We start from the raw sequence: 27,991 nt of genomic DNA on the forward strand, positions 1-27,991 counted from the left end.
TTATTCATCCCAGGGTCTAGAACTTCAAGTTCCCAATAAAAGGCCCAGCACGGCCTGCTTTGGCAATGATATAGAACCCATCAAAATATTGGCAGAACCGTATGATACGAATCGAGATGGTATAGAGTGAATATCGATTGATGCGTCCTGAGATGCCGGACTGGCGCGACATTTAGGTTCCGGTTTTAATATACACGGCCGGGCACATGGTCTATATCACGAGTCACACAACTCATTCTTATGGATATCCGTCTTATAATCCCTTGGTCTTAGGCGATGGTCCGATTCTTGTAATGTGGGGGTGACTCGCAGCCTATCCACTCCCTTGAAGTCTGGTATACTTTCACTTAAAAAATCTTTGACTTGCTTCGACTTTCACAACGTTTCTCAATATGTCTAAGTCGTAGAACTAGGTGAGAACGAGTGACTGCGCCTTTGCGGAGTCTATAAGGGCTCGAAATAGTACTCTTATGTCTTCGGGTTCGGCATATTGTGTTGCTAGTTTCTCACAGGGGGTTTTGCTTGACGGATCTGAGTCTATAGTATCCCTTGAGATATTACCTTTCTCTTATCTTGTCTACCTATTATACAAATCAATTTCGCACGTAAATAGGATCCCTGGGTGTCGGAATTCGATCAAGATTAAAGAACGAGTATGATTTTATTTTGTACTAGCTACCACAGACAGCTCAAAACTCTATAATGCTCAAGCCAGCCCTGTGAGCAGGTGCCTTCGTCAAACATCAACCCGTAACAAAGAGCGTCACGATATCCGTCGCACACAAACCTGCCAATTACCTCACCTGGCTCGAATGAACCCGGTAAGCTGGTCCCCTTGTAGGTACATGTGGAACCAAATGCCTTGAAACCTCCAGTTCCATCCTGAATCCCAAAGAAGGCACCGTCCTTCATGACAAAGTCCGGCTTGTCAGCCTCTGGACACGTACTTCGCCCAGGTCCGTTGGAGTAACTTTGGTACAAGTCCCATTGGCCGACACCTGAGTGCGTGTCCCCATAGTAACTGAGGATGATCAGACCGGGATACGGGCCGTTCATGGGGGCAGCACCCGTTGGAGTTGGGGAGGATAAGGCTCCGCTAATGACAGACAACTCGCCAAACTTTGAAGCCAAGGTTGGTTCAAGTTCACTTGCTATGCTGAGAGCAGCTGAGGAATCGGGAGTTTCTACTGGGTGGGGCGACATGGTAATTGCAACGCCAGGTGCGGGAGTGCCAACAGTTTTGGTCGATGACGCCGTCACGGAACATCCAGTTGTTGTTGTACAATCGAAAGTACACTCAGACCCGGCGATGCAAGCGGTTGAACAGACTTCAGCGGTGTCAGTGCTGCAATCCTCCTCCTCTGAGCCATCTGAGCCACCACCGCCCCCACCAACTGTATCAACCCCCGCCGGAGGGCAAAGTAGGCAGGGACCTTTGCAGAAAGGTGCGCAACCTTTTCCAGCGCCTGGGCTGCCCTTCGGTACTGTTGGAGTAGGAGGCCCAGAGGTCCAAACCGGCGTAGGTGTCTTGCTATTCGCACCCGTTTCCTTTGCAGTCTGGGACCACGGATAAGGCGGTGGGATGAGTGTTGTCGTGCTGCGTGTTGAAGTAGGATCGCCCTGCACGGGTGGTAAAACGTAGACAATGTGAGGTAAGGAGATGCTGCTCGTCAGAGCGATTGTGGAATTCGCAGTTTGGCTGGCGTTGACTGACACTCCCCAGAGGGGGATTGAATGGAGCGTGACTGCAACAACTATCAGTAAAAGAGATCTAAATTCAGAAAGAAAGGCCACTCACTATCAGGAATCGTCACTGTGATAGTGATTGTTGTCACATTATAGCCGCGGTAGGTTGTTGTCGTGCCGTCTTCGCCGGTTGAGGTTCTGGTTGTCATGCGGCTTTGCTCGATAGGAATAACCCATGGCGGAATCTCAATGATCGATGGTTTTTCCAGAGGGATGGGCGGCAAGATAATTGAACATGGTGGCTGGCATTGTATCACGGGTGAAGAATGGCCCCAAATGGACGGTGAGATATAGACATCGCCGTCTCCAGAATGAGAGTTCGACCCTGATCCAGTGGAGCTTCCAGCATGCGGCACACAGGCGCCCTCGGGACAGTATCCACGCTGACACGTGTATTCACACAGTGGGCCGTAGACTGCCGGGTCTTGTCCAGGGGCAGCCTGTCCGCTCATCTTGGTCGTAGGGCTCATGACATTGACTGCTCCTTGCGCTGTACACGTACAAGCGTTCATAGGACAGAAGCCATGAGTACAGCTGAAACTACAGAGACCGGCGAGGTTGCCGGCACCCGTGCCCGCAGTGCACGCTGGAGGCAAGAATGGCGAGACAGAAGGCGTCGAAAGGGGCACCTCGACCAGTCCACATGCCGTGGGAGGACAGAAACCGAGATTGCAATCGAAGTTGCAAAGACCACTGTAGCTGGCACCCTCTCCTGCAATCGGGTACCCTACAACGCCAGTCGAATTTGGCTTCTGATTGCCAATGCCCATCTTGGTGCAAGTGCACGCTCCAAGTGGACAGTAACCATAGGTACAGGCATACTCACAGAGACCACCGAAGTTGTAACTGCCAGTGCCATTCATACACTTCTGGTCCGCAAGCAGGACAGTCGTTTGGGCCGATACTGAGCGCCCTGCTATCGCGCTACCAACCCAGGCGTTCCAATTTTGAATGCCATTTGGACAGCTTCCCGAGATAGACTTACCCTTAACTGTAGCGATCATAACATTATCCCGCATTAATGACACCGTCACAGGTCCTGTTCGACCTCCGAAGGCGACGCTACCAAAGTAGACACCAACGTTATCGTCTGGGACAAAGGACCAGCCCACGGTCTGCGCATCACCTCCGATAGACACCACAGCGCCCGAGAAAGAGCCAAGAACAGCGGAGAAGAAAATTCGATCTTCAACAAGATCTGCAGGTGGAAATTCAATTTGTAACTGCGAGGCAGTATTACCACTCGTACCACCACTTCCGCAAGCTGCTGCAGGAGTTGTCCGATACCAAGCGATGATTTTTTCCTCGGTGACCTCTGCGAATCCATTCTTGTACATATCAATCCAGTAGGGAAGAGTTTCTCGCCAGCCATCGTGAGGCATGTCGGTTGCGTAGTTGAAGGGGGCTTTGCCAATCTCAAAGGCTTCCATAGCCATATCACGCAGTGGCCCGATATAGTGCGATTCACCATAATCATTCCAGGTGATAATCTCCACGAATTCGGGTTGCACATAGAGGACCTCCTGCCAGCGATCATGCCAGATATGGTCGCCTCGCCAAAGCCAATTCTTTTTGTAGCCTGGCAGGTTGGTGTAGAACCAAGGTGAGACCGGCATCATATATGGCAGTCCAGCCAGATATTGAATATAGGATGCATCAATGTAGGTGCTCATATCTTGGTTCCCCCAAGGCCAGCCAGCCCAGCTAAAGAGACCGTCAACAACACCGGTCTCGACAGCGGGCTTTGCTCCAATAGACGACCAGCTTGGGACAAAAAAACAGTTGGTCGAAGCCTTGATCAAATTCCAGTCATTGGCTCGACCTGGGCCTTCAAAGGTAGAAACGAAGGCTTTTCCTTTATAGAAAAAGTACGAAGAGTGAGTGCTGTACTGTTTTATCAAGTTGATGACATCGTTCTTGGGCCAGTCTCCGTTGCCAGCGTAGTCGAATGAAAAGAAAAGTTTGAAACCAACGGAATCCGCGGCCGCAAAAGCTGCAGGGAGAGCTTTCATGTTGGTAGGGTCATTGTAGGCCATATTGAGCGCGAAGGCATCAATGTGAGCGTCTTGCGCCAGTTTCATGTCATCTTGCCAGTCAGTTGAAGTATAATTGGCGGTGTTGGTCAACTGGAAGCGCCTGTTAGCAATTGCAAGTCAGGCCTGTAGATCGGCTAGGAGCTCACCATGAAATGAGCGAAGACAGCCGCTGCCTGCACCCGGCAGGCGAGCAAAAGAGCTGTGACAGAAGCCACTAGGAACAGCATAGCCGGTGTCGTTTCCCAAAAGAATGAGCTCCTGGTAGGTTTGCTGTGAGTGCCCCTCCAGCCGCCTGTCGTTCGTCTGAAAAGAGAGACCTACAGCTCCTTTTAAATCTGCCGTAAAAGGCCGCCTCGGTTAGGCAATCAGGGGTGTCGTTTGATCTATTCATTACTTCTTGACGGTTCAATTTCACGCGAACCAGTGCGCTGATTCGAAGTGGATTCAATTCATAAGCTGTAGATATCGGGGGGAAATATCGGCAAGATGGGATGTGCTCGTGTACTATTCCTAAAGCTCGATCCTGTCTTACCGTAGAATCCAAGCGAGGTTTTTCTCAGCCACGGGCGATTCATCCCGTCGGAGATGATGCTATATCCGCTTAGTCTCCAAACGGGGGAGACCCATGCTTGGAGTCGGAGAACGACTGGTACTCCACTAGCGGACTTTTCACGTACCTCGCGTATCTGAAACTTTGGATAGATCTGGACTTCCAGGCCAAGATTCTGATGAAAAAGGTGAGGATTTTCCTTACTCAGAAGAAGCTCGAGGAAGAAAATCTCGCTCGATACTTACCAGTCTATCTGATCAATACGGAGCACACGGAGTTCCCTCACATACGGCTCAAGCAAGCACTGTGCACTGTGTACAGATCCATGAGTATGGGCCAAAACGTCTGCTGTAACGGAAAACGTAGTGTGGCAGCTAGTCGGCAGTGGGCACTAGGTAGTAGGCTGATGCATATGAATCATTGAAAATAGACCTCACAAGCAATAATTCTACCCCTTTTTGATCAAGCAATTGAAAATCATTTCGGTGATTGACTCGCTCTCCAAAGTATCGCCTACTATGATATCGGATGTGATTGGTTTTACTGGATTACGGAGTTAGGCTCCGCTGGGGCCAGGCACAGTCCCTCGTTAATCGAGTGGAGCTCCGTACCGCCGGAGCTTACCGCACGCCTCCTACTTTGTGGCGTCGGTTCGTACGGAGTGGGTCAACTACTATGCCCCCAAAATTGGACGATTTCCGTGACCCATTTTTTCCAGAAAATCTTGAACCCTTTCAACAGTACTGATTATATTGCTGTTGTGTCGTTGATTGTCGGCTGCGCAGTGTGCCAGACTGAACATAACTATCGAACATCCTGGAGTATCATTTACTCAAGTCATTACAAACCGAAACCGAAACCGGTAAAGTCAGACGGGCTGCCTCTGTCGAATTGACTGGGATTGTCATACCTTAGCCCAGCGTGCCAAGCCGCCAAAGGGATCATGTCTCAGACAAGACTTCTTGCGTTTACCTATACAAGAGCTGATTTCAAGCACTATCCAGTCTCTCGCCGTAGCTCTGGGTACGACATCACGTACACTAGCTCAACAGGTCCGGTGCTGTCGTTCCCGATCCTGTGAGTACAATGAGTCATTCTGTAAAGAGCTAGTGTCACAGCGCTAGTGATGGACGATATGTGGTCGCAATCTACTCCACTGTAATGGCGCATTGTATAGCCGACGCACATATTTCGGTCCGGGGGCTTTTTTGTTTTCAGGGCTTCGTCCGTGGTGGATCCTGATAGCTACAATAGATACACGATGATTTTTATTCGAATACGACTCAAGATCTCCCAGAAAAAAATGCGAAATCCATTTTCCCGCGAAATTGTGATTCCGAGTGATGGATGTCAGTGGCGATGTTTGTGTTTATGGCGGAAAAGATCGCGCTTGGTGTGAATCTTGGAGCACAAAGTACAATTAGCCATCAGTTTGGAAGGAGATAACAGAGCAAAATGGAATGACACACCGAAGCAACAGTATCTGAAGCTGCCGGTGTACGGAGCAAGAAGGGGTGCAACGAGGGCGTTGGAGTAGGAGCGAGCTTGGTAGATGCGTTGATAGCGTCCGGCATGCATCCACCAAAGATGAAGCCTGCATTGTCCGAGACGCTCAACGCCGGTGTGCGATGAAGGTCACATTGATTCGACTGTTCAATATAGACCCATGCCTGGCATTCCGGGAGTTTTTCGCACCATTTCTGGCAGTCCCAAACAGTTGCGAGCTCGTAACTAAAAGTCATAGGAGCACTGCTGAAGTAGGCAATTGTCTTGTTTTGAACAGAATTTTGACAGTCGGATGCAGCCTGGCTGCCTCGGAGAGCCAGGGTGGTCACAAGCAGAAGTGAATAGATGTAAGCCATAAAGTAAAGATTTTCTACCCGTGCAAATGAATTGATGGTAAGAACAGAAAGCCTCGTTGGACTTAAGGAATCATTTCTAGTGCCACTGATTTAGCTCAATTTCCGGCTCCGCGTACGTTCCAAAGGAGCAGAATGGGACAGCGTTCAGTATTGTACGTACTACGTACCATTTGTACTATCAAATCTGTTTGACCCATCGTATGTCTGCGCTCCCGTATCTCAACAATTTACTCCGTAGGGCCGGATAAGCTACATCGTTCTAACTGGCTACTACAACTTCCTATGGCAGGGCCTGTCGGGCACCACTTGACGTTGTTAATACTAAGTACTGTAAAAAACTAGGAAGGATGGACCTTGTGCGTATTTACCACGGAAAGCATACACCAAATTGGAGCTTAGATTTTCTAGTCAACGGACATTGAAAAAATTCGGGCTGTCTTGAGTGGGGCTCTTGGGGTGTCACATGTCACTACTATAGTACTGTAGTAGCACACTAGTGGTGGAGTCTTCATCTTAGACACGGCTCCTCGGAAATGTACCTAGCGTACACCGAAGAAAATTTCCGGGGCTAGAAAATCTGAGGCGGGGACAACATGAAAGCAGAATCGGAGAAATTTTTTCAAGACGTGAAATCGATCACGGCAGAATATTGGATGGAAGTCGTATTCCAAGGGACGCTGAAGATCGAGTCAAGCAGCCTATGCAAACCTGCCGGGAACTACTGTAGATGACGAGTGTTAAGCCATGCTCAGCCGCTGTAGCGCACACGTGACACTCCTTAAGTTAAACGGTGTACCTATGCAGGTAGTGGTATTGCCAACCTTATTGATTCAGACAACTTTTATGTTTTCCAAGGGCGCAAAATTCCAGTACATTATTACCTAATACCGAGTGATGAGCTCCACTACATTTAATTCTTAATGTCAAAACGTTATCAAGTAGTGCCTAAAATACTTATTTACAAGCATCTATAGAGTACAAGTACGTCCCCATCCACACTTAAGATGGGTCGTGCGCCCGGTGGCTTGTGCTTAGTGCACTCAACATGCTGGAACCACTACCACTGGCAATTGGCCGATCAGGCGATTCCATAAAACGGCGAATCGAAGGCGAGTGCCAAGAGAGCGCTTTGCCCACCTGGAACTGCGGATCTATTCGCTTTGTGAATATCCTGCGGAGCTAGTGGCTAGTGGCTAGTGCTACTTCAGGAGTTCGGATTGTACCGTAACTTACAGCAGTCTGCCTCGGAGATCTAGTACTTTCATAACAGCAGCGTTCAGATACCTCGCTTAGATTCTAGTAATATACACGATGCTGGAAACTTGAGGATCCAATTTTCGGCAAAACTTTGCTCGGAGATCCATCGTGCTGTCGGTGCCTCCGTAATTGCTCTAGCACCTTGGTGGGCCAGAATTGTCCCGGGACACATGCGATTATCACACCGGAGACCAATTGACAATTTCGCCATGTTTTTCGTGTGAATTATGAAGAAGGTATTATGTAGATGATAGGGTCCACTCCTGCTAATTTTCCCGATTAAACTATAAGATTGAAGTCTTTGCCCTTTGCAAAAGACTCACTCACATGCCACGCCCTTTTTTCATTATTTGAGCGGCAGCTGGGCGTGCTCGATTCATCATGCGACTTAGCATTTTCGCCCTGTTTTGTTTCTTTTCATTGTCAGTACTTGCCACTGACCCTACGATTGATACCCTCTTTGTGATCAAGGACACGGATACACACGGCGGTTGCAGACAACGCCGGCAAGCCCTCGAAAACTACCTATCCGAGTCTAGGGCATTAGTAGCAGCCGGCCTGCAGGCAATTGAACATGCGAAAGATTCTTCCGCGAGGGAGTCTGTCGTTGCCAAGCGGTACCTATATACGTACTTTAGGGCGGCTGATGACGCATCGATTAATTTTGTGGAGAGTAAGTGCAAACCGCGCATTCTAAATTCGAGATCATTGATCACTGATATGCTTACGACCGGCAAGGCTTCTTGATATCAGTTCGAGATTTCTTATCTGGCGACAGTGATGCCAGAGTTCCAAACACTCCACACCTATATTGCGACGATACATGGCTTGTGAAGTTGGAACCCACTGATATAGCCTGGGATCGCGAAAAGAATGACGTGTATACGATCGGCAAAGATGGTGTTTTCCAACCAGTGCCGATTGATCAAATCGAGATTTACAGAAAGAATCTCTGGGTGCTAGACGAGAAAGGCAACTGGGAGAGAACTGGAAGAGTACCCTACTGGTCGGATGACCTGTCTCAATACGTCTTCGATATTAGCTACAGAAAAGGTAAGACTTTCTGTACTGATTCGGGGGGTAACCTTGGTGTGACCCAGGATCAGACAATACCAAGTACCGTCACACTGTGTCCCAGATCCTTCAAATCTAAAGTCAAACTTGCAAAGCTTGGGAACACAGCCCCTAAGGCAAGAATGGCGCTCGCCAATGTTCTTCCACAGTCCATGACGTTCTATCACGAACTGTACCATGTGGCCATAGGAAATCAACAGACACCCGATTTGAGCTGTGAGTTTTCCACGAAAGAGCGCAGGTTGTCTTTTATCCGTGCATTTTCTAACGGCCCCAAAGATCAATGGACAGAATCTCAAGATTGGCTCCAGGGCAAGCTGCCGACTGCTGTGTCTGTGCCCTACGACAAAGACCACGAGCACCTTATTCGACGTAACCCTGAATCATACTTATGGTTCACTGTGGGTTATTGGTATTTCCTGCAGACTCAGTGGTCCGGATCGTCTGATAACAGATGGAGTTTCGATACTGGGGTTGCTCAATTGATCTCGATTTAGAACTAGCTGTGTTGATTGCGAAGCAGCATGTACAAATGAGTGTGGAAACTTTGACATTGGCTTATCATCGGTTAGGCACACACAGAGAAATTTCGAGGCTTGAATGAGTATTGAACTAACACGCACGAGAAAAGTAGGTATACTCCAAGTATGAAAGTGTGTGAGCTGTGCATTATGCTCTGATAGATAAGATGAATCTTCCGCTTTTCGCATCCTGCTTTGTCTCATGTCGGGTATATTTAAGGTTCGATGATCAGGTCCACATGCCTATGATGTTTCAGCTTCTACGCAGCATCTTGGTCTTGACATGAAACCAGAATCCTGCGCATACAGTTGGGGTTCCGGGAATGCAGCCCTGAATGCAGCTGCACTTATAGGGGGACGAGTTTCGTGAATTGACAGAAATCTTCTTTGACTTCCACCGCGCCGATATCACGAAGGGACCTATAAAAGTCCTCCATAATAGTCTCGCCGGTACCTGTCCACATTTTCCTGTGTCGAAATAGCGCTGCCTCCTCGTCTCTCCAGAAGTGCGGCCATAGTAGCGATTGAACTTCTTCGCCATGTAGATACTCCGTATGTAGAGCCCAGAGCTCCACAGGAGGTTTTGGTGATAGCAACTCGTTTTCTCGGGGGCGGAGGATAGCAGGCGGGCGAATACCACCAATCTTTGCGACTTCATCCTTCAGCGCTTCCGTGACCGGAGCTTTGAAGTAAACCCAGAAGATCTGCATAAAAAAATAGGACACACAATCAAACCACCATCCTCCCCGAATTGCGGTCTTATAAGATGTCAAGAACTTGATTCCATCGTCCGCAAGAGTCTCCCTGAAAAGCTGAGCTGACGGAGAACTTTCAAAGGCCCTGTACGCCGGGCTACCACCAAACCACCCTGGATTTCAGAGCTACCTTAGTACTCTAGTCGTCATCAATGGATATTATCACGTACATGTACCTAGGATAACCCTATCTTTGTTTAAGCGGCACCGAGCCCAAGCTGACTCATGGTGACCTTTGGCATGCAACAACGGTTCAAAGTATCCTCTCCATTGTTTTTGATCAGACTCCAGTCCGATAGGCACTTGGAGCTCGGTCCAAACAACAATTGGGCTGGACACCCGTTCTAGATCCTCGGAGTCTGATTGCATTGCCAAGAATGCGTGCGGACTCAAAAGAGTCAGAGGTGGTTGATCGTTTTCTAAAATCTCAATGCAACGAAATGGGTTGTTTATTATTAGAGAGGGTGTCCGAGTGTGGGCTTTCGTTTGATTATTGTTGAGCGAAGCGAAGCTATCATGGGGCCAAGATCTCGCTTCTGGCAGAATATTGCTTCTCTGATTGGTCAGCCGAAGCGGTAGCAAGGAGTTCAACTCAGGTGACCCAAATGAAACTATGGGATTATCCCAGCGCTTCCCAGGCATTTACCGGGTCTATGCTACTGCTCTGTAGTACAATATCTTAGAAAGAGGTACCATGAAAGAGGATCTATCAATTAGCATCAACTTCGCTCGGCGGATAAATTATGGCTTTCGTTTTGCTCTGCAGTTCCTTCCAAGGTGGAACTAGCCTTGCGCCTAGGAACGCTCACATATCGGGCTCCAGATCAAGTGATTGCTAGTCATCGATCCTCCTTTCTAGGTCCGCGGTGCATCCATTCCGTATAGGACTCACTAAGTCCCTCTAGACTCTAGCATCCGTCACCGTCCGGTGACCCCGTGATGTCTAGACTTCCGCATAACCCAACTTGGGTCGAAGGTCTCGACCCAAAACCCAACCCGGACCCCAATGAAACCCAATAAGACCCAACTTGACCCAACTTTTTGCATAATTCTGATCATAAAGCTGCTCGGTCATCAAAATAACATGCTGTTTTTACATCTGTTCTAGTTAATACCTACAAGCACTATATGTTCGTCGCATAAACCTTTACTTTAAGAAATAACTCTATCTTCCGTCAGGCTAGGTCTAGTTTATAACTTATTACCTATCAGAATGTTAACGTAACTTGGTTAGGAACACTAAACCTAGGAGCTTGATTTTCTAACGAGTAAAATCGGTGACGGTAAAGCTACCGTCTCGGGAAGCGATCGGCTCCCGGAGCACACAGCTGACGAAACAACGGCCGTCCCCAGCAAAAAAGTATAGAGGTAATAACATCAATTGATTTATGAGGTAACTTGGGAATCTTTGTACGTCGTATGTCTCCATATCCTTGGTAATATAAATCACTGACTGAAACCCCAGACAATTCATGAAGGGCATTGTGCATGAGTTATAATATAGCCTTCCTCTTACTGAAAACCTCAATCTATGAAATTCATACATCCTCATGATTCTGGAGAACAGGTGCCACTGTATTGCCATAGTCTCGAGTATCCACCATCTCTCGCTCAAAATTCCGAAGAGACACTTCCGAATAGATCGGCTTGTTCTAGATATTCGTCACGACATGGTCGATTTGGACCTCAGACGAGAATAGCAGGCGCGAGGTAAACGCAGTGGTGCGATCCAATTCCTCCCCGACTTGTTCCTGTAGCTGGGGGGAAGTCAAGCCAAGGGAGAGCCCGCCAGATACCAAAGGAAAATAGATCTTTTTCCAGTCAATTCCCTCCAAAACTGATCTGGATGAATTGATCTCCTCCTTCCTACTCATAGACGATATCCGAAAACACGGCGTTCCTGAAATCTCCCCCACGTTCAAAATTGCCCGAGCCGAGACCAAGACCCATCGCCGATCTGGGCCCGTGCAAGCTCCCAGCTCCATCTGCGCGTGAAAGCCAAGTCCGCAACTCGATCCGCCGTCACATCTTCTTGAAAAAAAAGAACACGAACGAATCACCACGTCACCGGGCCTACGCTATTTTCCACCTTCATCTTCCATCCTTCTCTCGTCCCTCGGCCATCGGTCCTCTTCGCCACAGTCTCGCCACAGCGGCACACAAACCACAATGTCATCAGGCTTCGTCTCCGCGGGGACAAACGAGGAGCCCGCGGAGCGCGACGATGCATGGCTCAGAGTACAAAAGGAGCTCGAGGAGGAGCGCAGGCGCAAGGCAGAAATCGGCCAGCAGAAAGATGGCAAAAGTCTCTATGAAGTGCTGCAGCAGAACAAAAGTGAGCTCCTGGCTATACCTCATACCTCAATTGATGCGACCTGGCCATAATCCCCCCCCCCCCCCCCCCGCGCCCCAACACCCACTATAAACCGTCCCCGCAGTGCATGGCATTACAGTGCATAGCTGGTTTATCGCGTGAATTGCGCGCGCCTTTTCCCTCCGCGTGTCCTGCCTGCGCTCGCGCGAGAGGAGGAGGAGGAGGAGGAGGGAGCCCTTGGCTGCGATCGAATAACAAGTAGGACGGAACGCACGGCTGACATGTCAGGATGATCTTTTTCCGCGAGCACACATACAGTGGCCAAGCAAGAGCAACATGAAGAGAAAATGCGACTGAAGAATCAATTCCGCGCGCTGGACGAAGACGAGGTAGAGTTCCTTGACTCGGTTCTGGAATCGACTCGGGCTCAGGAAGAAGCCGTCAAGAAAGATACCGCAGATCAACTGGAAGCCTTTCGCAAGCAGCGCGAAGAGGCGGAGAAAGCCGCGATGGGATCTGCCTCGTCGGAGGTCACACCGGCACCGGCCGAGGAGGAAGACTGGGCCATTTCTGCCAAGAAGAGGAGACGAGATAAAGGCAAGGAGTCGCTTCTTCCTGGAAAGAGACGAAAGTCGTCCACGGTGGAGGAAAGGGGAGAACCACAGTCTTCCAAGACAGGGATGTTGAAGGCCGAGAATCAGCCTGGAAAGACAACACCTGCGCTTGCGCATGCCAATGCGAATGAAAAGAAGACACAGGCCAAGGATGCCCCTTTGGCAGTATCGGAAAGCTCTAGAACGGAATCTCCCAAGCTGACTCCGTCTGCACCATCTGCCTTGGGCTTGGCGGGATATGGATCGGATTCGGATTCGGATTCGGACTGAACACTCACGAAAGTAAAGTGTTTCAAGAAAATCGATTTATTTCGCCATGGAATGGCTGGTTGGACGAATACCGTAGTCAATACGCCGGGATGATCGCCCTCTCCCTTGTCCCTGCCTCGAGGCCAGAGGCCTTGACTGGCGCAGGCTCTCTGTGCCACCAATTTAGATACGTCTTCTTTATCCACGGTTTTGCTAGCGCCGGGGAGAGAGCTTCAAGACCTCGAGTGGTATCGATCCTTTTAGGCGTAAACTTAGAACAGTCGACGGCCGGTTCCCAGGCCTTCACACAGTTTTGGTTTTAAATGCGATGCTTTCAAGTGGTAGATTGAGAGAGGACGTGTGGAACACTAAAGTGTGTCATATCAGAATCGAAGAACAGAAATGGTAGCCTCCCGTCAGGGCGTGAGCAACCGATGAGTTCTATATTCAAGTCCAAGATAGTACTCCTCCCGTCTGCATCCATTTAATACCTCGCTCTTGTCACAACGAGAGTATCCATAGAGAGCGCTACGATCATGATGATAATTAAATCGGCCCCAAGAAAATATGAGTTTCTGAACTAGGCGATATAAGCCCATGCTTCCATGACAGGCATTAAAATTCACTCGTCAGACTCAGAGTCAAACTCCCACTCCTCCCTCATTTCGACCAGATCTGGCCCATGATGCATTATGACAAAACCCCGTTCAATCCGTGAACCTCTTCAGTCAAGTAAAAGTCAAGTATCCTCAACTCCATTTACTCCACATGATCCACATTTTGCTTCATCTCCCGCTCCTCCACCTTCCTCTCCAAATCATGAGGCAGGTAATCCTCCTTCTTACTTCCCGGCACGAACCAAGGCGCATGCGAGAACATATAGTTCATCTCCTCCAGCGGCACCTGCTTGGTCTCAGGCAGCAGGAAATAGAAAAAGAGCGCATTGGTGAAATTGCAAATCACGAAGAGAAAGTAGTACCGGTACTTGATATTTTCCATGGCAATGGGCGTGACTTGGCCGATCATCGTGTTAAAGGCAAACGAGAGCGCCGTGGTGATGGAGACTCCCTTGGACCGAGTGCGGGTGTCAAACACCTCGGCGGGGATGATCCACGACAAGGGTCCGCAGGTGGCCGAGAAGGAAAAGTTGTAGAGCCAGGTCATGATGATGAAGCCCCAGTGAGCGCCGCTGTTGCTGGTGCTGGGGGGGAATTTGGCCAGTAAGACGGTGGCGACGATGAAGGTCACGCAGTTGCCGAGATTTCCGCCGATGAGGGTCCAGCGACGACCGAAGCGGTCGATGAAGAGGATGCAGAGAAATTGGGCGATCAGAGCGATGATGGAGTTGATAGCTTGGTAGCGGAGGGTGGCTTCTCCCGAAATACCGATTTGTTTGTAAATGTCGACCGAGTAGTATCTGTTTTGGAGTATCAGATATCCGACTTGCTTTGTTTGAATATACAAGAACAAAAAGAGAGAGAAAGAGAGAAAGAGAAAAGAATGTCTTACTGGATTGCAGAAACACCCGTCATCTGGACCGACGCTTGAATTGCACAGCAAAGGAAAAGTCGTCGGAAAGAAGAGCGGTTGGTAAATAGCTCAGTGTACGACTTGGCTTCGTTCTCGTGCTCAAAAGTGATGGATTCCTGAATCTGGGCAAATTCGGCCTGTACCCAAGGATCCATCTCGTCGCCATGCGCATGAAGTTTGGCAAGGGTCTTGAGGCCTTCCTCGGCACGGTTGTGATCAATGAGCCAACGAGGAGACTGAAGAGAGGGAGGTTAGTCTATCGGTTTGTCCCCTGGAAAGGTGACTCGTGAAAAAAAAAGAAAAAGAAAAAAAAAGAAATTCCGGCTCAAGGTACGCACCTCGGGGAATACAACGATCAGCAAGCCCAAGCAGACTGCTGGAATCATCTGCAGTCCGAGTGGCACTTGCCACTGCGCATTGTTGGTGGGAGCGAAGCCAATATAAGTGCCGTATGAGATCCATGCGGCACATAGAGCACCTACGCCGAGCATGAATTGCTGCAGCGCAGTCACTCGACCACGGATCTTGGGGTGACAAATCTCGGCCTGGTACAGAGGGATGACCATCGTCAAGAAACCCACTCTGTTGGCGTCTCCGTTAGCAAATCTCAAAGTCTACGAAACAAAGCAGGTCGAACGGCTGCCGAAGAATCCTCGTCCTGTCCATCTGGACTTACCCGAATCCAGCAAAGAATCGTCCACTCCACAAATAAGCCAAGCTTTGCGCACCAGTCTGCAAAGCTCCTCCCAAGCAGAACAGCAGACAGCCGAGGGAAATCGTCCTGCGCCGACCCAGGTAGTCACCGCTAATACCGGCAAAGCATGCACCGAAGAAAGCACCGCATGTGAACATGGAGACCACTAGTCCACTTTTTTCCATGTCAGTAATATAATCACAGATGAGGGGAGTTCTGGTTGCCGAGACTGACGTTTGGGTAGAGTTTCCTTCAAATCGAGAAACGAAAGATTCAGATACAATCACCTCGGCAATCACACCAAGATCGTCTTGATCGAAATTAGTTCCAATTCTTCTCCTCCCTCCACAAGCTTCCGGTTCCACTATCATCAGAATCATAAGACTCACATCCGTATAGGAACGAGCCGAGCGACGCAAAAAGGCCGACCAGGAACTACATCATTTCGAGTTAGTTTTCTTTTCTCAATCTTTCGAGGTCGCAACAATACGATGAATGCACCCACGCCGCGAGTTTTCAACATACCTGGTACCATGATGGCGAGAGACGCATGATGGGAGAGATATCGATTCAGTCGCCTCAACCAGCAATGCTTTTGGATACTTCACAAGACCGCCACAAACTGAACAGCGACGGCTAGGATGGAAGGGGGGTTTTCCGGGGTTGAGTCAAAAAGAAATCTGGGGATCCCCACAGATAAACGGGCAAGCACCTGGAGAGGGCCCGCAAAGAGGTGGAACTCCCAGTCTACATATACTCATGTCTCCCGTCTTGTCGAGTCCGTTGAACGGCTCGCACGCATCTGTTTCGGTTCAATGTCTCTAGAAGGTCCGAGGTTGTGCCCCGATGAGGGATCTCCTCGCCAGGTAATCTGCGCTGGACCAACTCTGAGTGTACCGATTCAGAACGATCAGCGCTTTCTTAATACCCGCTGACCAGTCATGAAACTAACCGTTGACCTGGTCAAAAAAAAAGGTTCTCTGAAGCTGCAGCTCCCAGGTCAGCTTCGACGAGTCACCATGTCAGCCCTGATGCTGCGCTCCACTTGTGGCTAGTCGAGCATCGAGAGGTCGGCTTTTCCGCAGACCAATGTTCGCATAGTGACTCTTTTCCAAGATGTGGTTTTCCTTGGAAGACTGGGTCAGGAGTGGACAACAAGGCCACCTCCCCTCCCCACTTCGTGCCAGCCTCCAATATGCTAGCGGGGATGTATGATGTACATTGGTGCTTTATTGGAGCTGTCGAGGGACCAGAGCAGTTGCTGGATGGAGTAGGTCTGCGGTAGGACTAGGTAGTAGGGTGTAGTAGAGTCGGTAGTCGGTACGGAAGCCCCAAGGGAGTACGTCTGAGAGACGCGTCGTGATTGGCGGGAAAAATAAGTCCGGAGTTGACAATTGAGATACGAAGAATCGCATGATTCGCCTTGACCAGCAACTGCTTTGGAATTGAGATCTAGGGAGTCGATGGCTGGGTCTTGACAGGAGGATCACATTCACCACTCTCGAACGAGCCGAGACAGCTTGTGCTTCTCATTCCGGCCGACGATGGAGCGATGATCAACGGTAGACGATCTCTGGATCAAATGCATGGGGAAAAATGCCACTGAACCAACTACCCTCTTCTACTACAGACATGAGATGGTCTCATCTTAGTCACTTTTCAAGGTCAGTGGAGTTTTCCTCCTCGCGCATGTCGACTCCATTTCCACGAGACCAGCCCCGAAATCTCGTGTGACGGGAAAAAGGTCGAGACTCGGGGGTGAATGTCCGAAGGCTTGGCTCCCCACCGGAGATTTGCTCTTTCCAGATCCGACAATTGCAGTCCTTCGACTCTCATACTTTGGGTCCAACTGGAGCATGTGAGGCTGTGAGGCTGTGAGCACATGCTCGGTCTCTCTCTCTCTCCCTAGGCCTTTCACCCGCCTCATAAGTACAATCTACGATGCGTTTCTTGTTTTTCAGTTGGGTTAGCTGAGGTTGCTCACAGAGATCTTTCTCAATCTTTATCAGGAAAGCCCTTCATCTTTCTAAAAATTCATGGGGATAAATACTAATTTATCAACCTTTTCTGGAAGAGGACGATTCTAGACCTTTACATATAAAGTTCATTGCTGAAAACGATCGCTCTGCTACAGCCGAATTTCATGGTCGTTCTCGGGAAATGAAATTTTATTCGTACAAAGATCTGAAATCATCTTCCCCTTAGAAAAGGTAGATAGCTTGGTCTTTATCCGAATGAATTTTGGAAGGAGACAGGAAAACTTGACCAAGGAAAAGCTCGATGAGAATATTGAGGAAGATCTCTGCAAGCAGCTTCAGCTGACCTAAGTAGAAAACGAGAAACAAACTGTACATTGTGCTTATGAGACGGGTGATGGGCCTGGGGAATTAGTTTGAGCGACTATTGTATAGAAGAGCTTTCTTGAATGTGTGGGCTTTCTCAATAATATGACATTGAAATTCAGTTCCGCGTGTTTTTTATTCTCGAAGGATCAATATGGCCGGGAATTACTGTTCCCCATCTCTCTCTGTGTGCTTCCAACATGTCCGTCTGAACTAAAAATACCAGTCGATCGCGTGTGCTCACGCGTCTGACGTTCTCGCGAGCACCTCGGCCTCGGGGGATAAGAAAGCGAAGGATGGTGACGATGTGGAAGAATCATCGGAGACTCGGAAGCAAACAGGCGCCCGAGACTCTGTTCGATGCGCTTGGTTAATTGGGGGGTGCATCATATCCGTCCGAATGGAAATTAACCGGGGAAGCGATCGGTTGTTTGGGGAAGCTTCTTGGCTCTGCTGCGATCAGCCGGAGATCTTCCAGACATTTGGAAACTAAGGCGTTACCCCTCCATCGTAGACCTCGGAGTCTGGTAGAGTGTTGAGTTCTTTAAGGGGGAGCTGCCGCAATCGCCTCTGTAGATGACCATTGTTGATCTCATTCTCCACGTCTAGTCGCGATCACCAGCGGAGTAGATTGAATCCTTGAAGCTTTTTAAAAAATACCCATCAACCATCCCTTGAGCATTGGCGTTTGAATTGCTTTCAAAGACACACACGGAAAAAAAAATAAGGCGTCGACTCAGCAAACCACATCGCAGACAAGCATGACTTCGTTCACAAAGCTCGCTGACAATGAGACTCCGGTCATTGCGGTTCATCCCACCCGCCGGGTCTCCAAGATCAACCCGAACATCTACGCGGGCTTCACGGAGTAAGACTGGACGCAGCTGCAACTTGGTCGTGAATATGATCTGACTGTTTCTTTCTTTTTTCGTTCGACCTGCATAGACACATGGGCCGATGCATTTACGGCGGTATTTACGACCCGGGGAACCCGCTCTCGGACGAGAATGGCTTTCGCAAGGACGTGGTCAACGCTTTGAAAGACCTCAACATTCCCGTCGTTCGATACCCCGGTGGGAACTTTTGCGCAACATATCACTGGCTGGACGGGGTTGGTCCCAAGGACCAGCGGCCTTCACGGTAAACACCCTGTTCCCACACCGCGGATGCGCCATGTGAATACAGCATCTAATCGAAGATGGACGGCTTCTAGTCCCGAGCTTGCGTGGTTGGGCACAGAGACGAACCATTTCGGCACGGACGAGTTCATGAAGTGGTGTGAAGTGGTCGGCACAGAACCTTACTTGTGTTTCAACTTTGGCACGGGTACTCTGGATGAAGGTATGCTTGGAGATGGAAAGATATGCGCCGTCTCAGTTGAGTCTCCAGTTTTTGAGCGTTCGAGATGACTGATCGATGTGTTTGTGTGTGTGTGCAGCACTTGCGTGGGTCGAATATTGCAATGGTACCGGAAACACATACTATGCCAATCTGCGGCGAAAGAATGGCCGCCAAGAGCCCTACAACGTATGAATTGTGTTCTCTCCCCAAGCTCTCTCAATCACCAAGATTCATTCACTCACAGTCCAGCGCAGGTGAAATATTGGGCTCTCGGCAATGAGGTTTGGGGTCCCTGGCAGGTGGAACAGACGACCAAGGAAGCCTACGCCCACAAGGCCTTGCAATGGGCCAAAGGTAAGCCACCATGCATCATCGTGAAATTGCATCGATCCAAGGGGGAGAAACGCCCCTGTTCTGACACAGATTGATCAGCACTCAAACTCCTCGACCCCAGCCTGGTGCTCATTCTGTGCGGCCAGGATGGAACCGCCAGCTGGGACTACTACACCTTGAAGCAGTGCCTTGTCCCGGCACACTCGCCTCTCTCCACCAGTGCGGTACCTCTGATTGACATGCACAGTATCCATCTCTACACCAGCTCCGACCAGCATCTCCCCAACGCCACCGCTCCTCTGGCTGCGGAACGTGCCATCGAAATCACCTCCTCCTTGATCGATCTGGCCCGCATCGAGAACAAGGTCCCCCCCTCGCAACCACGCCCAACCATCTGCTTTGATGAGTGGAATGTGTGGGACCCCATCCGCGCCGAAGGCAGCCTCGGTGCGGAGGAGAGCTACACCCTCTCCGATGCTCTCGCAGTAGCCATCTGGCTGAATGTGTTTATCCGGAAGAGCCGCGACGTCGGCATGGCGTGTATTGCCCAGAGCGTGAATGTCATCTCGCCACTGATGACCACTCCGGAGGGGATCATCAAACAGACCACATGGTGGCCCTTGTATCTCTTTTCCCGATTCATGCGCGGCTGGACGGTGAGCGCCCACGTCTCGTGTGGCGCGTATGAGGGCGAGACCGCGCCTGTGTGGCTGCGCAGTGCCATGGAGACACCCTGGCTGGATGTGAGTGCGTCGATGGGAGAGGATGGATATGCCAATCTCGTGGTGGTGAATATTCACGAAGAGCGAGGATTTGAGACCAAGGTTGAAGGCGTGACGGGTTCTGTCGAAGTGTACACCGTCACGGGAGAGGGTGTGCAGGTGACGAACATGAAGGGCAAGGAGGAAGTGAGCATTCAAGAGTCCAAGTGGAATGGTGAAGGTACCTACGAGTTCCCGAAGCATTCGATGACTTTGATGCGGTGGAAGGCCGAGTAAGGCGGAGCAGCCACGCGTAATCCAGTTTTCTCAGTCATTTCGTGGGCTGATCTCTGTACGTCCTGGGCCTGAGACGGAGGGTGATGATTTCCATTAGCACATATAGAGTACCATAGAATGGATGAATGATACGTCTTGCTCGCGAGTGTCCTTTTACAATCACACAACGTAGCCGTAGAAATCGCAATGTTTCAGGTGTTCATCAAGTAAAAATGGGATGCGATGATCAATAGATCAGATTAAGATATCGTATCGTCATGAAGGAACTCGTCTACATGAATTATTCTCCTAGCAACATCATCTCCTCTAGCCGTAAGTGACATCCCGGACGGTGCCGTCGTGGTCCACGTGGACGTTCAGTCTGTACAATGCAAGTGACGATGTGAGTATAGGGTTATCAACATCCTCACATGACACCGCTGTTCAAGTGGTGGACCGTGGGGGAAGAGACTCCATTACCTGTCAGGATTGTGATCCATCGACTTCATATCATCGGGCTTGAGTACGCGGTGGGACTCGGGAAGATCTTTCTTTGCGAAGGACTAGGTACCAACGACTGAGTGAGCATCAAATTCCAGAGATTCCACACTTGAAGCCAAGTGTGATTATAATCTTGGAACGAAAGATTCATGGCACAAAAAAAAGGGGGGGAGACACTGGTGAACATACCACCTCGTCACTAGTACTGTCACTGATCTTTTTGCCCATGAGCTTGTTTGCCCACTCGGACTTATCGCCCATGTTGGAGTTGATACCCGGTACCACGAGAGGCATGGTGATGGCTCTTTATCAAGTAAATGGTCAAAGTAAATGTAGAACCTGTGATCAGGGAAGATGCAGAAGAGAAAGTTGATTATTTCAAAGATGATGGCGTGGAAAGTGGCTCATTCCCCGCATCTATATAAGCCTCTGAAATCGGGAAATGACGTAGGTCAAATTGTCGGCCTCAGGTTGACAGAAGATCATCTCCAGATTGGAAACGCCTGTGCAACTCCAATTTGGGACGATCGGGTGACTTAAAGTACTCTCGATCTAACCCTATCTACCTTTCTCAGGTAATACCTCCTCATGGTCGGACCTGTTCATGCCACCAACTTTGGTGAACCATCGGCTGACACATCCGTAGTATGCGCCCTGACGTCGTTCTCATTCTACTTCCCCCGGGCCTCCAGGAAAGAGTCCTGCCAGATTGTACGTCACGGAGCGATGAAGATTGATCAAAATACAGCTAGAAGAAATCGTGCTGATTGCTCCAAGACTCTAAAATTACAATCTCAAATAATCACCCACCGTGTAGTGGGGAAGCAGCCTGGGTTATAAACCAGGTGCTTCGCTTATTACAAAGGAACATTCAAGGAATCTATGGCGAATCTGCGTATGTTTTACCATTATGCCATAGCGAAGCTGTCTTACGAGTATAAAGGCAAGAAGAAATTTCCACATTGACACCAAAGTGGCTTCAGATCCATCAATCTCCGAGATTTATGATGGGTTGCCGGACGTGGAGACACCGCTCGCACTTGTTTGACGCTGCTGGTGCTCTTGCCTAGATTGGTGTCCCACAAACGTGCCAATGGTCTACATCAGCTCTTAATCTAAAGTGGCACCTCAGAGTCGAAGAAGGTGCGACATAAACATCACGAAACCCATGCATACAGGAAAGCACCCCCCGGCATCATGGATCAAAGCTCCTGCTCAAGTGCAGTTTCCCTCGTGCCTGATCCTGACCGGCATGGAAGGATCAACATGTTTCATGCTTTCATGTCATGAATGTTTTACATCTGGATCCCACTCATGACACAGCCAAACTGACGAGACCCACGATGGTGTCGATTCCTCTCCCTGAGCTCCTCGTGGGGCGAGGGCAGGCAGCAGTCGCAGACAGTTTCGATCAGCAGTCCATGGTGAGCGTGAGTAGTCTCCTGGACACGCATGGGTGCTGACTTTGTAAATCAATACCTGATCCATGAGTTCAGCAGGACATGAATCGATGGGCTGTCAGACAAGATGGCTCAGAAGGCCAAGGCGTTCTACTATCAACAGCAATCAGCGCATCGACAAGCTCGACAGTCATGGAGCACGAGAACAATGAGTCGTCGCTTTCCATGCCACTGTCAAACGATATCAATTCCGTGACTTCTTCATTGAGGGCTCGGAATGGGTTTGCTCCAATTTTTGAGGGAGGCCCGTCGATCGTCGTCGCAGTTGTATTCGTAGCGATCATCGGATTGAGTGGGATTGCCTTCTTCACGGCGTGGTATATTCGGGAAGGGCCGAGATGCAGACGACGCTCGTTGGGAGTTGGATATGAGCACTTTGCCGAGTCGGACGTCAGCTTGGCCGAAGATACCGGCCACGCTCTGGATTATTTTCTCTTGCACGACGTGCCTCCCGAACGAGCCCCCGTCGTGCCCAGCCAAAGTTCATCGCCCTCCATCACAGATGCCTGCGATGGCAGTGGCAGTCCGGATCCAAACAAACCCGGTCGAAATGAATCTGGCGTGCCCATGCACACCTTCGGTCGAGGGATGACTCCACACTTCAAGTCAACAGAACCGGCAAGACGAAGCCCGCTGGCGTCTGTTATATCAATGAGCGCAATGGAATCGAAAGAGGACGTGAACAGGTCGCCGTCGAAGCCACCATCGAGCAATCCTGCTCGTTCATCGCCACGTGCGCCCAGGTCATACAAGGAGATTGCCAACAGAACACCCACCAGCTCGCCCAGCCACAAGAGAAACCCACTGCGTTTGCCCAGAGCACTGCGCACTCCGCCCCAATTTCCGATTCGCGAAAGAGTACCACTGAACATCCATCTGAGAAACGAAAGTCATCCAAGCATGAGACAACCTTATAGCCCAACATCAAGAAGCGTTTCTCAGAATACGGTCGTTCACATCAGTTCTTCCCAGTCCACGGGACCAGGCTCCGGTGCTCTGAGTAAACCGCCCTGCAGTCCGTTGTCTCTTCCCCACGAGGCGACCCCAACCCAGAGGCCGCTGAAAAGGGAGTCTTCCAAATCCACTGAGTGATAATCGCCAAATCACTGGCCTAGGTTATTGTTTGTGTTTGCGTTTATTCCATTCTTTTTTTTTCTTTCCTTTTCTTTTGCTTTCAATCCTTTTGGGGGGTTGTTGCTCAAGGACTTGCAGATTGGGCGTGAATATTTGCGTTTTGTGAAGAGTCCGCTGCTGCAGCTTGGCCCTTGGACTATAAAACAAAGGACCTTGAATATTGAGAAAACCAAGTCTCTGCCCAGCATTGCCAAAAGAAAAACCAGAGCGGTAGCTCCAATGGGGGTGGCTTGTTTTTGTTTTTACATTCAGACCTCTGAAAATACATATGAGTTCGTATTCTTTCTCTAGGATCCTATCAACAAAAAGGTCCACAGACCTGTCCTTTGAGCAAAAGGACGACTCAGCCACGCCCACATGTTGATAATTGGTGGCATTCCCGGGTCAATGAGCTGAGTGATCTTCCAAAGCAGCGAAGTGGGAAGAGTCAAAAGCACAACCAGCTAAAATTCCCGACTCCAAATTATCTATACACGTCGAACCAACGGCGAGACAGTCATTGACGGGATCGCAAAGAGATCCATCGTAGATCTATCCATTTCCCATCCAGCCAGGGAAAAAAAGAAATCGAAAAGAAAAAAGAACCCCCTAAATTTTCCAGGATCATATCACAACTCGGACAGAGTTTCATTATTTCATCTCACGTACAATGCGCAAACATCTCTCAATGCGTTTGCCCCTCTCTTTTTCACGTATCAGGGTATTCTTCACAAACGCGCGGATCGCGTCCCGGCCAACTCGCTCTCGCCAAGTGGTCCACCCGGCGAGTTCGCTGACGACGACATCTTTGTTCCAGGTGATTTCTCTCGCCAAGCGGGACGATTGGAATTCGCCCTCTCGGATCTTTTGCTCAAGATCGCGGACGGATTTCTGCCGGGACTCTTCAAAGCCCGGGAGGTTGAGGTTGAATTTGCGGGGCAGCGAACTGGACAGGAGCGACGAGCGGGAGCGCGAGATGCCCCGATTCGTGGCGGTCAAGGTGGACATCAAGGTCAAGGGTCGGGAAAGAGAGCTCAGAATGGCGGCGGTAGTGTTATCCATGGACATGAGAGCAGCGAGGAATTGGAGAAGAGGGGAGGAGTCGGAAGTCGAAGTTGAAAGATAACTGCCATAGCGGGCGAAGGCCTCAATATGAGCAATGGGGAGCGCATTCGTGGGCTCCTTCAACGTTGAGAGAACACCGGAGCAAAGGATGACCGCGTCGGCGAGATCGGAGACACTGTTTTGCAGGGAGTGGCCCCGTCGAAGCACGCTACGGGTGTTGACATGAATACCGCGAACCATGTCCTGGGCGTGCGACACAAACTGTTCCGTATCGCGCATTCCTTCGGGGGTGATGGGAGAAAACTCGTCCGCAATCGTCTCATTTAGGGCGGCAGCTTTACGTCGCGACCGGTCCGCCATCATTTCGGGATGTAACTCAGGAACCAGAAAGAATTCCCACAGCATCTCGTGAGTTGAAAAGGTGGGATGAGTGAGGAGAGTCTTCAAGAAGCGGTCGAGTTTCTCTTGAAGATCATGCAAAACAGACCGTGACGGTTTCGAGTGGATTTGAAACGGATTTCGGAAATCTGAGAGAGATGGCACGTAGGACGCAGGGTGCTCTATAGCAAGCCATTTGGCCAGATTCTCAAAGTCGCTAAAACTGCGCCGGCACGTGGTGACTGTGTATGTTGTCGAACCAGGATGAGACGGCACTGTTTTCTCTGGGGCAGAGTAGGGCGCGCCTGATTTAAGGATGAAGCGCACAGTAGCATCTTCAACGAAGAATGATCGAACCACAGTGGTGACACGCCCCGAAGGATCGCCAAGTGCGGACGGCGGTTGGGACAGCAGTATGAGGTCGTCGATACGATTTCGTACTTCGTCGTCTTTAGCGAGCTCAACCGCAGTCAACCCACGGGCTTCTTTGACGTGCACATCGACCCTTGGGTCCAAAAACAGGACACGCACTTGATCCACCCTGCCGTACTTGCTGGCCATCATCAAAGGCGTGAATCGTTTGTCATTTGTGGCATTCGGATCGCAGTCGCTCTCTTTCAGAAGCCGTGTCGTAATATCCGGATCGCCCACAATATGCAACAAAGTATTTCCCTTTGCATCCACGTGGTCGTCAAGCTGAAGCGGCTGAGCATTGCCTTGAGCACTCCGAGCCGCTGTCAAGGCTTCCAGGACCATTTTCCTGTACTGCGTATGGTCGTACGAGCGGCAGAGGGCAAAAAGTGGAGTCTGTCCATGTTTGTCACGCTGTCGCCAAGGTATAAGGCTTCCCAGACGAGAGAGCAGAGATGGGGTGCTGAACAAATAGTGACCGACTGTTCGACCATGCACGTCGGACTTGGTAAGATACTTGGCGACCGCTTCCCTATCTGATCTGCTGAATAAGTAATCAAGAAGGACCTCTACCGTTTCAGAGTGTGCCAGTTGCACGGCTGCACTGAGAAGAGTTGTACCATTCGCATTCGTGTCATCCAGAATGTCCTCCAAGGGATAGAATTCCTCAAGGCTCAGTAGATACTTCAAAGATTCAGTCTGGCGGCTTTCCACTGCCATCATGGGTATGGAATCCCCCGCTGGATCTTGTGTTTTTGTCAGCGTCTCTAATGAGGAATCGCCCTCGATGTTGCTCGTCATCGACCCAATAGTAGGAGTTCTGGATGCAAAAGATATTCCTGAAGACATAGACATGGTGCGGACATTCATGGATACTCGTTTGACAGGTCGTTGGCTCTCCTGGGCTGAAGAGCCATCGTCCCATTTCTGGAAGGGAAACACATGCGAAAGGGGAGGCGCGTCGGACTCAAGGGAGTTATCAAGGCCAGTTTGGCCATTGGGGAGCACCAGACTGGAGTGCATGGATGATGTCTCCAATGGCGACTCTTCATACTCAGGTGAGGCCTCAGTTTTGAAAAAGACAGTTTTTCGTTCAAGGACGCAGGGCTGGGATTCACCGACCGACTCGTGGTCTCCGTCTGGCTCAAGAATGTGTCGCATGTCTGCGATACGGCCGGCCTTCGTGGCTTGCCACAGCTTTCTGTTCCTTTTGCTTGCGCGCCGCAGACCAGCAGAGTCGGTCACAAGATACATCAGCACCGCTTCGAACGTACTCAATGCATAGCCCATCTCTCCGCTGTCGACATCATCGATGTAAATGAAGTGTTGCATGTATAGCAACCGGGCTTGAAGATGGCGGATCTGTGATCGAATGACAACGACCAGCAATAACGAGACAAGGACATCGGCATTGATCGTCAGCGGTGATCGACCCTTCTCCGAGGCCGGTCCGTCGATATTGTCGTAGCTGCCGGGATACGAGATTACTTTGACCGTTTCCAGCAGAGTATTCAGCATCTCGTGTGGACTTTTCGCATCGTTCATTTTGCGAAATTCATCCACACCGCGACTAACACGACAGATAACTTCGCGTTTTCCATCACGTCCGCCGTCCACGGAAATCCCTACTTGGGTCACGTCGATACTCTCCATATGTCGGATTCTCGAGTCCAGCTCTGAATCTTCTGGTTGCCGGAAAGCGCACAGGCGAGGGAAAAGCAAAGGCTCGTGCACTTGTTCTGCCACATATCGCTCGATCAGACGCTCTACCAAGGGCCCCGTCAAATCCGTGGTGGCTCCAAGTAGTGACAATTGTTGCTTGTCCACGAGTCGGAACAAGTCGATCGCGGCTGTCACGGCCGTCTCGAGGCTGCGGCGCATGAGATCCTCATCATCCTCAAAATACTCCTCGGAATTGAAGGGAAGCCGTCCCCGACGAGACGACCAGCTGCGGATGGACGAGCTCTCGTCCTGTAAAGATTGGACACGCGACAGAGTACTTCCAACATCACCTCTACCTGCAGAGGGTGAGCGAGACGGCGGCGGAGGCAATGGCCTTCCAAGTTCCTTGCCAAATTCACGGAAAAGTCTTTCTAATCCAGGCTGCATCTGTCGGGCGATCATGGGGAAATTTGCGAGCAACTCGGCAAAGGTCTGAATCTCTTGTTTTGGCGGGGTGACAGAGCCTCCATTTGTGCTTTTTTTGTCCGAGCCGTTGATCTCCATTCTCTTCACTATTGTCCCTGGCACTGCAGCGGGGACGGTTCTCGCTGGATCATACGATCCAACCAGAGGGCGTGAAATATAGTAAATAAGCCATGGGCGAGAATCGCTTGACGGAGCGTAATAGAGAGCATCAGAAAGAAGCTGGGCTTGTGTGAGAGACTTGAAACCTATATTCGAGGGACATTTCAAATCAGCACAGGCGTCGGATCTGTTATTATCATTTTACCACCTACGTACCTTTGTTGCTGTATACCGAGCTTTCTTTGATGATGACAGTCCTCCCATTGAAAGTCGTCACTTGTTTGGCCTTCCCTCTACTTTCTCGCACATTGGAATCTTCTTTGCCGCTTGTAGATCCAAAGCTGACGGGGATGCGCAGCACATGGCTGCCTAGAAACTCTTCGGACGCGACGAGATCCGAGTAGAGGAGGCTGGATTCGCGATCGCGTGAGCCGACGAGGCAATCTGTTGTAGGAACGAGCAGCACCTGAATAGGTATGAGTTGAACCAAAATCAGTCATCGTGATCTATTTACAGTAGTACAGAAGCTGGACATACATGGTTCTCCACGGGAATGCACTGTCCCGGCACAGTGCTTCGAAAGAAGGCACGCAGGAAAGGGTTGAGAGGGTGCATCCAAAC

The 27,991-nt window shown here is 50.1% G+C and overlaps 10 protein-coding genes across 10 annotated transcripts; 4 read left to right on the top strand and 6 right to left on the bottom strand.

Moving 5' to 3' along the window:
• Positions 1-675: 675 nt before the first annotated feature.
• On the bottom strand, positions 676-4,009 carry POX_d05699 (uncharacterized protein; the record flags this gene model as incomplete). The annotated part of the gene is made up of 3 exons (XM_050114539.1): positions 676-1,745; positions 1,799-3,872; positions 3,929-4,009. The coding sequence occupies 3 exons, from the start codon at positions 4,007-4,009 to the stop codon at positions 676-678; spliced, it is 3,225 nt and encodes a 1,074-aa protein (XP_049969490.1).
• A 1,673-nt stretch (positions 4,010-5,682) lies between these two features.
• On the bottom strand, positions 5,683-6,194 carry POX_d05700 (uncharacterized protein; the record flags this gene model as incomplete). The annotated part of the gene is made up of 2 exons (XM_050114540.1): positions 5,683-5,733; positions 5,802-6,194. The coding sequence occupies 2 exons, from the start codon at positions 6,192-6,194 to the stop codon at positions 5,683-5,685; spliced, it is 444 nt and encodes a 147-aa protein (XP_049969491.1).
• Positions 6,195-7,832: 1,638 nt separating this feature from the next.
• Positions 7,833-9,022, top strand: POX_d05701 (uncharacterized protein; the record flags this gene model as incomplete). The annotated part of the gene is made up of 2 exons (XM_050114541.1): positions 7,833-8,124; positions 8,190-9,022. 2 exons carry the CDS (start codon positions 7,833-7,835, stop codon positions 9,020-9,022), a joined length of 1,125 nt encoding a protein of 374 aa, XP_049969492.1.
• A 371-nt stretch (positions 9,023-9,393) lies between these two features.
• POX_d05702 (uncharacterized protein) lies at positions 9,394-10,170 on the bottom strand (the record flags this gene model as incomplete). Its single annotated transcript, XM_050114542.1, has 2 exons — positions 9,394-9,914; positions 9,972-10,170. 2 exons carry the CDS (start codon positions 10,168-10,170, stop codon positions 9,394-9,396), a joined length of 720 nt encoding a protein of 239 aa, XP_049969493.1.
• Positions 10,171-11,970: 1,800 nt separating this feature from the next.
• On the top strand, positions 11,971-12,999 carry POX_d05703 (uncharacterized protein; the record flags this gene model as incomplete). The annotated part of the gene is made up of 2 exons (XM_050114543.1): positions 11,971-12,136; positions 12,434-12,999. 2 exons carry the CDS (start codon positions 11,971-11,973, stop codon positions 12,997-12,999), a joined length of 732 nt encoding a protein of 243 aa, XP_049969494.1.
• Positions 13,000-13,737: 738 nt separating this feature from the next.
• POX_d05704 (uncharacterized protein) lies at positions 13,738-15,754 on the bottom strand (the record flags this gene model as incomplete). The annotated part of the gene is made up of 7 exons (XM_050114544.1): positions 13,738-14,395; positions 14,488-14,744; positions 14,847-15,090; positions 15,185-15,376; positions 15,437-15,512; positions 15,592-15,637; positions 15,728-15,754. The coding sequence occupies 7 exons, from the start codon at positions 15,752-15,754 to the stop codon at positions 13,738-13,740; spliced, it is 1,500 nt and encodes a 499-aa protein (XP_049969495.1).
• Positions 15,755-18,305: 2,551 nt separating this feature from the next.
• Positions 18,306-20,216, top strand: POX_d05705 (putative alpha-L-arabinofuranosidase C; the record flags this gene model as incomplete). The annotated part of the gene is made up of 6 exons (XM_050114545.1): positions 18,306-18,412; positions 18,490-18,684; positions 18,758-18,885; positions 18,983-19,071; positions 19,140-19,239; positions 19,318-20,216. The coding sequence occupies 6 exons, from the start codon at positions 18,306-18,308 to the stop codon at positions 20,214-20,216; spliced, it is 1,518 nt and encodes a 505-aa protein (XP_049969496.1).
• A 306-nt stretch (positions 20,217-20,522) lies between these two features.
• On the bottom strand, positions 20,523-20,990 carry POX_d05706 (uncharacterized protein; the record flags this gene model as incomplete). Its single annotated transcript, XM_050114546.1, has 3 exons — positions 20,523-20,577; positions 20,676-20,758; positions 20,886-20,990. The coding sequence occupies 3 exons, from the start codon at positions 20,988-20,990 to the stop codon at positions 20,523-20,525; spliced, it is 243 nt and encodes an 80-aa protein (XP_049969497.1).
• Positions 20,991-22,039: 1,049 nt separating this feature from the next.
• On the top strand, positions 22,040-23,248 carry POX_d05707 (uncharacterized protein; the record flags this gene model as incomplete). Its single annotated transcript, XM_050114547.1, has 2 exons — positions 22,040-22,126; positions 22,193-23,248. The coding sequence occupies 2 exons, from the start codon at positions 22,040-22,042 to the stop codon at positions 23,246-23,248; spliced, it is 1,143 nt and encodes a 380-aa protein (XP_049969498.1).
• Positions 23,249-23,920: 672 nt separating this feature from the next.
• Positions 23,921-27,985, bottom strand: POX_d05708 (uncharacterized protein; the record flags this gene model as incomplete). Its single annotated transcript, XM_050114548.1, has 3 exons — positions 23,921-27,516; positions 27,587-27,836; positions 27,908-27,985. 3 exons carry the CDS (start codon positions 27,983-27,985, stop codon positions 23,921-23,923), a joined length of 3,924 nt encoding a protein of 1,307 aa, XP_049969499.1.
• Between the last annotated feature and the right edge of the window lie 6 nt (positions 27,986-27,991).

The sequence above is a fragment of the Penicillium oxalicum genome, chromosome IV, assembly GCF_001723175.1.
Source record: "Penicillium oxalicum strain HP7-1 chromosome IV, whole genome shotgun sequence".
NCBI lineage: Eukaryota > Fungi > Ascomycota > Eurotiomycetes > Eurotiales > Aspergillaceae > Penicillium > Penicillium oxalicum.